The following is a 12,146-nucleotide window of genomic DNA, read 5'->3' on the forward strand; positions in this document are numbered from 1 at the left end:
ACTTATTGCCTTTTCCATAACAGATAAGACTATTTAATGGGTTAACTCTCAAAAACACCCTGTCACCTACGGAAAATTAACGATCCACATAGTGAGCATCCACATATTTCTTTTGTCTATCTAATGCAGAGTAGGGGTGGCTATGACTTCAATAATACCATATTTCACAACTATGAAGGCTTTCAAATATCAAATGAAAGTTTCAAACCTTTAAATGGTGGATTACTGCTTTCTACACTCTCAATTCCTAGGCGTACATTAAATTGGGTATTTCAACCATATCTTCCTAGGAATATTTTATCTCCATAATATGGTTACCTTTTGAGATACCCTTTATGCCCCTCTAAAAAATATCCAAAATTTAGGTAGTGTTGTTTTGGACCAACACACTCAACAATTGACTGGTAATTCTACAATTAGGCCTAAAGGGAGCAACAATTCGTGTATTTTGGCCATAACTTTCAAACCATAACTGATCTAGAAAATATAAGACCACTTTTGGATATTAATTTGGTCTTTATACAATAAATGTAAAAATGGAATAGATTTATATGGAAAGTATTCCTCAAAAATGGATTGTCCTTTTGTCAATTAGGTGTAATCTTAAGACTTAACAACCTAGGGCATCACCTATTCTTCACCAAATATTATTCCCTATCCTTGAAAACTTCACAAACATAAAACACAACCTAATTACTTCCATTCCACTAGTTCTTAGGCCATTTCACCAGTGGAATAACTCAAAACTTCATTTTTCCTCTTTCAAACCCTCAAAACTGGGGTTTCAAGACTGTTTTGCATAAAAATACAATAAAATCCTTCAAAATTAATGAAAACGAGTTAAACCAATTGCAAATGAGAAAAGGTTCATAGGTTCATCAATTAAAATGCATGATAGATCACCTACAGGCTGTACAGGATTGTACAACTCACAATAATAACAAAGTAATGTTCAAAAATGCAAGAATTTGAACTTCTTTATTGATTGGTTCTTCCTAAAACTTTATCAAAATCCATCGACCAACCCTAGGTTGATGATACAAATTTCATAGGTTTTTCAACCTCCTCCAATGGCTACCAACTAATTTTTGAATTACAAAATAACAAACATCACTTTGTGTGTTTATGGCAACATTAGCAAGGAAAGTTACTTGACAACAATAATAAATTTTACATGATTGCACTTATTAACCTCAAATGACTCCAACCAAACTCCTAACAACCAAAAATAGTCTAGAAGACCTTATTACATGATGAAAACACAAAACCAAATAAACTTTGACAAAATGGCCTCGTTGAGGCATGAACTCAACTAGGTGTTCCTACACCACTATCCTATGATGCCACTAAATGCTCATGAATATGAGTCACTTGTTGCTCCATCTCTCAAAGCATCTCTAGTCCTAAAAGAACTTGATCCTCTAATTGATACCAACTTAGAGGAGTACAACAAGGTCGACCATACAAATCTTGAAAATGGGACATACCGATGGAACTATGATATCCATTATTGTAAGCAAAATCCACCAGATATAAGTAATCCTCCGACCGAGACTGTTGGTCCATGACATACATCTGAAGCATATCCTCAAGTACTTGATTCACCCTCTCTATCTACCCATCCATCTCAAGATGTTATGTTGAGCTAAAGTTTAGCTGAGCCCCCAAGGAATGCTAAAGAGAGGTCCATAAAGCTGAAGTGAATATAGGATCTTGGCCTGATATAATTTGGTGGGGAATCCCATGCAATCTCATGATGTCCTCCATGAAAACTCGAGACACCATCATCCTTGTATAGCAATATTGAATTGGAGAAAAACATGTCACCTTGGTCAACTTGTCCATGATGACCATGATAGCATCATGTCTGCGAGATGAGATTGGCAACCCAACTATAAAGTCCATCTAGATGATATCCCATTTCCATTTTGGAACCAATTTCAATTGCAATAACCCTATGCAATGATGATGCTCAGCCTTCACTCTTTAGAACTCCAAATATTTGGATGCAAAATCCACGATATCACATCTTATACCAAACCAATGGTATAACTATCAAAGGTATACATGCATCTTCTTGACACCTGGATGTCTCAAGTAAGGTGCACAATCTGCCTCTATCAAGATCAAGGTGTGTAGTCCCTTTGACAATGGAACATAGATACGGTTTAAATGGTGAAGAAATTCATATGAATCCAAATAGTATCTAACAAATCTCCCCTCTAGAACTCTCCTAGAGTCAATCTCCTCTCTCGTCGCCTAATACCAAGCATACTCAAAGACACAATACAAATAGAAATTAATTGCAGGTGTTGAGGAAGCTAGAGAGAGAGAAAGCTCTGAGGTTATTGTAAAAATGTTGTAGAAATTTTTAGGGAGTTGTGTGAGCCCAAGAGAATTTTTAGGTAATATCCTAGAGAATTTTTGCAAATGAAAGATATATATAAAAAAAAGAGAGAAGAGGAGGGGAAAAAATGGTTGTTGAGCTTTTAGAAGTCATTGTGAGTAGTTTCTAATAACTTTGATAGGTGACAAGTTTCAAAATAACTTTTGAATAGTAAAATATCATAGGAGACTAACAATACATATGTATGTTTGTGCTATGTGCAAGAGTCCAAGAAATTTACACTAAGAAATGATAAGGGATGAGAAAAGCATAAGGTTAACAAAAGTGACATGAAAAGGTAGCCGTTGAAAAGATATCTAAGCATATTGAGAGATGAAAAGGTTGATGCAAGGTTGAAATAAGCGTACAAAAATACTAAGGGATTGGACACTAAAGTAGATACAAAAGTGTAGGTGAAATTGCAAGAGTACTCAATTTTCAAAACTATCATCGCTAATAAAAATTTGTAGGCATAACCTTCTTTAAAAAAATCATTTTACAACTCTCTTGATGATAAATATTTGGTTATATTATGGGGTTATGGATGCACAATCCGGTAATTTTAGTCTTGTAAGATCACTTGTATATAAAGTTGATTTTGTTTTAATAATTATAGATTTGTCAAGTGGAACCAAGACCAATACCTATCTTATTTGGAGTAGAGTCACATATAATATAAACATAAGTAACAAAAAGAAACATTGAAGAATTGATCTATGGAGATATTACATCATATTATAGGTATTATGCATTAAACATACTTAATAATTTATAAAAGAATAGATAATTATTCAATTTTTGTAATATTTTAAAATATTATCACATTTTCAAATGCTCAAGACAACCATGTCATAAAATATGTCAAGAAGTAACTTGGAAGTACAACTAATATTCACTTAAATATATATAAACCATTTTGAAAACATTTACACAATTTACTCATTTCATTATATCCTTCATGTGCTTCACTACTTTTCTAAAATTGGAGATAGCATGATTGAAGCCCTAGACAAATACTTGCACCTAATGTCAATCACCACCAAATAACCAACCTCTCCTTAAAATGAACAAAAATCCTCTTCTCTTCACTGTTGTATGTCCAACCCTAAAATGATATTATAACATCATGAAATTAATAAGCACGGTGCAATCCACCAAGATGAAAGGTTCAAATGAACAACAAACTTGAGGAAGTAAGTAGGGTAACTAGGATAGTTTCTCTACATTACTGGAAATAAAGTATAAGAAAAGAGCAATGCCACTCCATTTGGTGCTTCATGTCATTTTAAAGGTCCTTCAAAATAAGATATAGGCTCAATTTTATTATTTTCCTTTTAAACATCTAACTGATCTTGTTTTATATATTGACATCATTTTATGTTGGATCAACCCCCTTGTATTTTAAATCATAATAAAATCATTTCTTGGTGTCGTTGACATTCCACAAACAAGTTGATCATTATTACCTAAAGACCTCATGCTTATATTAAAATTACAAAGCATATAATTTAGTGCTTCACATAAAATATCAAAAATTTATATTCAAATTGGCTTTTCCTCATTTACTTTTTTTCCCCTTAAATATAAAGGTTTTAGTCTAGCTACATATTATGGGTACTATTGTCATTTTATGACACCCTTAGTCCATCAATGAGAACTGATTAGAGATATGTTCCATGGACCAGCACGGCCCCAGTTGATCAAGGACAGAAGAATCATGAAGTATGAAGTGTTGCCCTGTTCGGAGGAAGTTCCTCCCTTGGCTTTTTCTTCTTCCCCGAAACTTCATCGGAACTCCAGAACCCCGAGGATCCGAAGTTTTTTTCTCTTTGCCCTCTCTTTTCCCTTCTCCAGAACTCTGGAACCCTCAGGTTCCAAAGTTCTTTGCCCTTGTCTCTTTCCTTCTTCCTTTTCTGGAACTCTGAAACCTCAAGGTTTTCAAGTTCTTTGCCTTAGCCGCTTCTTTCCTTCTCCGAAACTCCGAAACCCCGAAACCCCGAGGTTCCGAAGTTCCTTTCCTTTCCTTAGCTTTTCTCCAGTTTCTCCAGAACTCCGGAACCCCGAGGTTTCGAAGTTTTTCTCCCTTCCCCTTCCCTTCTCTAGAACTCTAGAACCCCCAAGTTCCGAAGTTCCCTTCTCTAGCTTAGCCCTTCCTCTGGAACCCCAAGATTCTGAAGTTCTTTATTTTCTTCTCCCCTTTCCTGAAACTCTGGAACCCTGAGGTTCCGAAGTTCCTTCTTTATTCTCTTCCTCTCTCTATCCCGGAACTCCGGGACATCGAGGTTCCAAAGTTCTTTCCTTAGCCTTTTTTGAAGTTCTGTGGAACTCCGAAACTCTGAGGTTCCTTGCTGCCCTCCTTTCTCCTATCCCGAAACTCTAAAACCCCGAGATTCTGAAGTTCTTCCCTTGTCTTCCCACTTCGTGAGTCTGAACTTCCTTCCGAATGGCGACACTTCTGATGGCGTGATCAACACTCAAGGCTTTTAATGCTCCGACAGTTTTGGTGACTTGTGCACTTTCTTTTGTGGAGCAACAAGGGCGCATTAAATATTTTGGCAAGATTTCCATCAAGGAGGTACAGGGCTATGCTTGGTGACTTATGTCATGACTGACATTGGAAGGTTAGTCAGTCCACCTTCCTCAGATTTGCCTTTAGTGGTATGGCTAGGTTTCTTTCATGTACAAGCCAAGTGCATGCACTTCCCTCCACTTCCAGACTGACATGCAAGGGTCATGATCACCATTGTAACCCATTTTTCTATATATAGGCTATTAAGCCTCATTGTAAAGGGTTCTCTCCCTTCTGTCTTGAGCTTTCCTATGCTTTCTCTTCTCTTGAAGGCTTGTAACTATTTTTGCATTTCTGCAACTATAAGATTGGCTTTTGGCCTTATGATTAATTGAAAATCACAATGCTTGTATCCTTCTAACCTATGTATGTTGTGTATGCTTTCTTACCTTCATTATAGGTGTATGCCTTGTGGATTTTCTGTCCTTATATGGTGTGTTAACTTGTTATCTGAGTGTGACTTGTAGGAACCATTCTTCCCTCTCGACACTTAGCAAACTCTAACCTCCATTACATGCATTTGGATCACTTATGCAATTGAAGTTGTGCATCTCTTGGGTTTTTTTTAGTTGGTTCCTTGTGCCATTTCAGTAGGGAGAGAAACAATCTCTTCTTGGTGCATCACCTCATTTTTATTTCAAGCAATTCTCTCTTCCCTTTACCTCTGCAAGTTGTTAGGATAGGCTTAGGAGTAAGTTTTGAAGTGTTGAGTTGGTTCAACACTTGCACCTGGATTGAGAAGGAAGTCAGCCTTCTTCAGAGATTCAACCCCATGCGCAAGGTCCCACACTTGGAGGTTATTTCCATGTTTCACAAGGTTGCTGAGTTGATAGCTCAGCAAGGGTGTGAGCTTTTGTGATAAAAGGTACCATTAAGTAGAAGACACAAATTTCTCATTTTAATCAATACATCTAGACACTATTTTTTTTGTTGTAGAGCAACTTTAAATTGTTTACCAATAGTAGTATAGATTAGTAAAGGAATGAAAATATGTGTGCTCTCATTAATTTATTATGAATCCCAAATGATCGGATTGGATTCACTAATAAATAACAAGACACTACAAGTTCTTATAACAAAATCAACCATAGACTCAATAAGCCATTACAAGAAGCTTAAATGCATGCCTCACACTAATTATATCACTTAGTGGAAATCAATTAGTTTACAACTATTATTTTCCTTGTGCATTAGAAGTAATCTCAAGAATTCAAGAAATAGTATACACAAGGAAATCATGCAACTTAGATACTAAGATCCTTTCTATAATAATATCTTATATAGCTCTCTAAACTCTATAAACTGAATTTGTCAAGATAGCTTGCTAACAAATGCCTTGATTCTTGTCCAAAAATAAAAATCATCCACCCTACTTCAAAGAAATCATGATCTTGCTACACTCTTTTGAAAAAAATTGGCACACTCAAACTTCAACTATTACTTATGGCCTACATATGAGAAGAGGTCAATCCAAGGGTTTTCCTTAAAAAATATTTCTATATGTTGAAACTCAAATGCATTTAATCATAGGTGAATATAATGTATATAACTATTCTTAGTATGAATACAATTATATCTACAAGCAATGTATCAAAGTTCACCTATGTCTTTCACTAAATACAACCTTCTTAACTTGAAGGACTAATTCAAGGATCAATCCTTCCTTTCAGCCAAAACACCCTCAGGATAGGGGTATTCAACATCACAACAACATTGTTGAGGTGCATGATAAGTAGGAATTTTGACAACCCATCTAATAATGAATTTTTTTCGTCATCTGCTTCTATAATAGTAACTTCTTCCACTCAACTCTTCTAGGATTCATAGTCCTTGGATGTGACCATCCCATACTCATACATACAAACAAGCATATATAGAGACACATCTTTAACATCTGATTTATAATTACAATCATGATTTAATTAAGGAGGGTTATAATCTCTTTGAATTGAGCCTAAACACAAATGAACAAGAAAACACCTCATTATGACAAGGAACCATTATACATTTTTAATTGAAATAACTATCATCCTAGAAACACCTTGATATTCAAGACACCACCTCATTATCATAAGACAACATTTTTTTTCTTTAACTAAGATAACTACTATGATTCCATCTCTACCAATGTGACCATCATCTATCTTTTAGATTAGTGAAGACAACTATTATGTAATTTGAAAAACAAAAGACTAAAACTCTGTTATCTAAATAATATCAACTATAAACTTCAAAATCAACATTTTAATCTATACTCTTACTTATCAGTAGCCCACATTCATACCACTAAAATAGACCATGTTCATACATGCCAGTGACAATAACAACTTTGACTTGACACCATGAGAGTCATGAATTAGCCTACACAAAATCATATGTTCACGCATAATCACACTTGGTTGTTTCTTTTCTCTCTACACTTGACAGAAATTTCCCATAAAATCATATTCTCTTTCCCTCCTGCCCACATCCCCCCCTTCAGTACGCCTTGCCCCTCTACATGGTTAGCACGTCCATATAAACAGTCACCTATACACATACAAACTTGTTATGACATCACATTTATTTAATAATTCAGCTGAATATGAAATTAGGAATATGAGAATCTTTGCCAACGAAATACATGTCACCTATCACATGATATAATCAGAATTCACATTAACGTTTTAAAGTTGACCCCAAATCCTTAATCTATGATTATATTCTAATTTTAATATTCGTGGCAAATTATATTATAATTCCAATACTAGTGGCATATTATGTTACCATTTATCGTAAAACGATTCTTATCACAATTCAGGTCATAAGCTCCTTAAAATTCAGTCTAACCAGTCATTAATCAACAAGGGATATGAATAAATGCTGTGTTTCATGAAAAGATAATAAGTTTAAACTTTAAGATACCATCAAATTTGCTTCGTGAGTGAATACCAAACCAGGTATCAAATGGACAACCTGAAACAGAAAACAATTTATTTTTTTTAATTATCTTATCATTCATTCAATAATGCCCAATAAATTCAATAATGTCCAATAAATCCAATCAAGCAGAATAGAAAAAGTATAAGTAGCCTACCTCAATTGCAAGGAAGCATCTAAAGCTTCATTGTGTTGAATGCCTGTTTTGTGTTGGCTCGTGGGAGTGTAAGAATTATGTATACTTTCAGGTGACTGAGAATGGTGACGAGTTTCCAAAGGCTCAATCAACAAAGATTCCACTGCAGAGTTATTCTCCAAATTGAAACGCTGTTTCAACTGCTCAACCTCCAGGCGAAGTCTAGCATTCTCCTCTTCAAGTTGCTTTCCCTGCTTAAAATACGAATGAGCAAGGCAATCGTTTGAGTCAAAATTCCATTGTTCAGTTGCGATGCTGATATTCCATATTGGACGAAATAGATAACCATCACGAAAAATGTATTAAAACAAAAATATTTTGTCAGGGTTATTGTCTATAAGTTTGATTAAAGATTGCAATAAATCAAATAGAGAATGTAAGAAACTGGAAGAAAGCAAACACAAAAAACTGACAACACCGCAAGAGGAAAGCCTCCACCACGGCAGCAACAAAGGTAAGCAAGACATGCATTCATGTCCGCATTAGTCGAAAACACAAAATAATTAAAATGTTACAATTCACTCATTATATATTTGTAAGTCTAGATGCTTTGTTTCTAGCTTATGGAAGGGCATTGCCATGAGATTCATTTGGAAAGATTTATACACCAAGGAGCATAGATAGGATTAGTCATAAGCTTCCACAAAGAATGTTCATGAAACGCCTATTTTTACTTCTTTCAATAATATTATAAAAACGAAAAAAACGAATAATGGGTATTGCTGATCAATTTACATTCACTTTATATTCTTTATGCTCTTAACTCTTTAATTTTACTTGCATTTACTAACAACAAATATCCTCTTTCGCATCTAAAATCTTTCTTGCCTTTATGCATGAATTTCATTATGATGAACATATTAATCTCTCAGTTATCTCTCACTTTAAAAGGAAAGCATGTAGTTCATTTAATTTAATTTGTGTAATAAGTTTTAAAGTTTATTATACAAATTAAGGAACATATTGATCAATTAGCATACTTAAATAAAACATGGTCTTTCCTTCTTCTTGTAATAACAACCCTATTTAACTTAAACATATGATTAAAATTCCTCATAAAATATATATTATTTCATCAAAACACATAATTGTCTACCTCATTTTTCAAATTCAAAACTCCCACAACTAATATCTTATTCCTTCTTCTAGGTATCTTCCTTCGAAGGTTTTTATATGCACTACATTCATCACTCCTTCCCAATTAGTAACACAAAAGTAGTGGTGCACTAAGTCTTCTTGCGAATCATTCTAAAAAATGCAAGGTTGATCAAACCATTTGCTACATAATCCCATGAGAGAAAATATATTTACAAACTTATAAAATAACCATGATTCAAAAATCGAATAATGTTACAATAATGTATCTCTAAGGTGAGAAATGATATAGATGTCTTTTGCCTTAGAATGGCTTTAGCAATTGTTTTAATTTTATACATTGACAAATGGCCTTATCTTGTTAAGTGTCAAAAATTTAATATTTCAAAAGACACGTGCATGAAAATGAGGGAGTTTTACATCAAAAGAAAAGGAATTTGAGTTGTGTTAAGCCCCATCATATGCTGTTGTTTATATTACCTTTATTTGTATTGTTTAACCTTGCCTTGGCATCGAAACTCATTAGCCCTTGTCTTGATCATAATCTCTTGTTTTTGTGTACCTTTTATTCCACTATCAAGAGTAGCTTTTGGTTCACATTTGTGGTCTTACTAACTTTGTTGGGTGAAATAGAATCTAGTGTAACCCATCAAGCCTTCATCATTGTCATTGAGAAATACATGAACAAAAATTTTGCACCTTATGAAATCTTGAGTCAAGTGTCCATGTGAGTTTAACATTGAAGGTATATGTTACTTGAGTAGTCGTGTGAAATGGAAAGAAAGGAAGAGTTTAAGACAATTTGGAAAGTAGGATTAGTCTATTGTTAAAGAGTTCAAAGGGGTTGTCATCGTTAATGAATCATTATCTGTCAAAGTTATTGGTAAAATTTGTAACAAGAGCCCAAGAAAGAAGACAAGGTATTTTGGAGGAGTGTAATGACACTACTAGAGAAGATAGAAAACTCGAGCCAAATAAGCATGAACAATAAGAAATAAGATAGCACTCATTGTGAGCAATGTGATCGAGCTCTTGTGAACAAATGCCGTATCATCTATGATTGATAGTACATAGTGAAGGAACCTTAGAAAGACAAATAAGTGGAAGATGAGATGACAAAGATGTAATGTCCGCATATTAGTGTTTTATTATAGTGCAATTGGTTCTAAATATTTTTGTGGGTGCCTATCTTGCTCAAGGGATTATTTGATATTTTCAATGAATTCAAGTAGTTTGGAGGAATCATCATCAGGATCACGCCACTAAAACACTTTTGGCTTGAAGCGATGAATTGGCAAGGTCACAAATAAGAGACCTCATCGTCAATTAATAATGTAGAGTCTCAAGCTTGTGAGCATATTAGATCAATGAAGGTACAAACTTGCGATCACAATGGCCCAGTGGGACTTTGAACCTTGGTGGTCAACAACAACAACACCAAATCACTTAACCAACACACTATGGGAAGAACCCCAAACTCATTTTAATTATTTTTATTAAAGATGCTTAAATTATATTAAAACATTTTAAATGCATCTCAGTGTTAAAGCTCATTAGAATTAGGGCAAAACAATTTAAATCATAAATACATAAAACAATGGCTTTGCATGTCAAATTTTTCATTATTTTAATAAAAATGTTCCTTTAGAATTCAAAATGAAAATTTTATTTTAAATACTTTCTAAAAAAAAATGGTAAAAAATATAAAAGATATTTAAGGGGCTCATTTGATATTATGCTTATTTGTTTCTAATAAAACCCTTGGAATTTTTGAGAATTATTTGTCTCAACTTTCTAGAAGGTGGAAACCCCTTTCAAAGAAGATTGACTACTATGGTGATGGTGAGAAATCCACCCTGATAAATGCAGTGAATCCACCCTGATCGATGCAATGAGAAACATCCAGGGTCTTAGCTTGTGAGAAAAGGAGAAGTTTGCAAGGATTCAGAGTTGAAGATTTCATCATTCCTCACATTCGCCAGATTTGCAATACATATTGGTTAAGTTTTACAGCAATAGTTAAATTATTTGTGCGAGATGTGTACAAATGCTCAAAAGATTAAATTTTACAGTGCAGTGTGTCGTGGTGAGAATTCAAATAAAATAAGGTTATTATTTGATATCTGAGTTTGAGTCAACTTGTTAATCTGGAGAATTTAAAGTCTTCTTTGGACTTGGCGCAGCTTTGGAGGTGGTTCGAAATTTTATTGGAAGGGGACAAAATTTCACTTAGTCATCGCTGCTCGCTAGAAGATTTCCATGGTTGTTTCTTTTGAGGAGTTTAGTGGAGAGTGGCCCCTTACTGCTGTGGAGCTGATGGGAATGGTAGAGTCGATTAAACTCTTTGCTGGGCATTAAGAGTCTCCATAAAGATTGGGTGAGAGGTTGAAAGGAGTTATTCCTGAAACAGGTCTCATTACAGTGGTTGATCATTTCATAGCAAATTGTAAATGTTAAAAGGTGATTACAGCTCTACCAAGGGTTAAGAATATTATTGCTTGTCGAAAGTGAGTTATTCTGGAAGGAGTTTGAGGGACAGGTTTGTTGTTGCATACTAAGGGAGATGTTCTAGAGGTCGATTTGCTACACTAGAAGTATAGTTGATGGCTGCATACTTACCAAGTTTTCTGGCGGCTGTAGATGGTTTTAAACTCATTCTGAATAGTATATGCAATGTGTAAAGGTCAGAAATTATCTCTATGTATTGTTCTTACTCAAGAAATTAAAAGGAATATCGTTGAATGTTATTTCTTGTTGTAAATTAATGTCAATTTGAACCGCACAACAATGTCAATTGGAACCTCACAATTCAAATCTGAGAGTTAATGTCAATGTGAACCTCACAATTCAAATCTGAGAGTTAAAGTCAAAACATAGTGTTTGAGTTCAATAGGAAGTGTCAATTGCATAGCAAATATTAAATACATGCCTTTGTTAGCATAACTAATCAACACATGAAGATAAACAGAAAACTTCGAATG

General features: G+C 34.3%; 1 protein-coding gene across 7 annotated transcripts in view; it reads right to left on the bottom strand.

The window, feature by feature from the left end:
• Positions 1-7,168: 7,168 nt before the first annotated feature.
• LOC131075878 (MADS-box transcription factor 23) overlaps positions 7,169-12,146 on the bottom strand; it is a 97,548-nt gene continuing 92,570 nt past the window's right edge. For 5 of the 7 annotated variants that reach the window (XM_058012809.2, XM_058012835.2, XM_058012852.2 and 2 more), the window contains 2 exons: positions 8,032-8,264; positions 7,737-7,910 (listed from right to left, as the gene is read on the bottom strand). In XM_058012809.2, coding sequence (XP_057868792.2) covers positions 7,898-7,910; positions 8,032-8,264 — 246 coding nt within the window. In that variant the 3' untranslated portion in view covers positions 7,737-7,897. Of the gene's footprint in view, positions 7,485-7,736; positions 7,911-8,031; positions 8,265-12,146 lie in introns of those variants that run through there. The other 2 variants (XM_058012816.2, XM_058012827.2) reach the window with 2 other exon arrangements.

The sequence above is a fragment of the Cryptomeria japonica genome, chromosome 10, assembly GCF_030272615.1.
Source record: "Cryptomeria japonica chromosome 10, Sugi_1.0, whole genome shotgun sequence".
Taxonomy (NCBI): domain Eukaryota; kingdom Viridiplantae; phylum Streptophyta; class Pinopsida; order Cupressales; family Cupressaceae; genus Cryptomeria; species Cryptomeria japonica.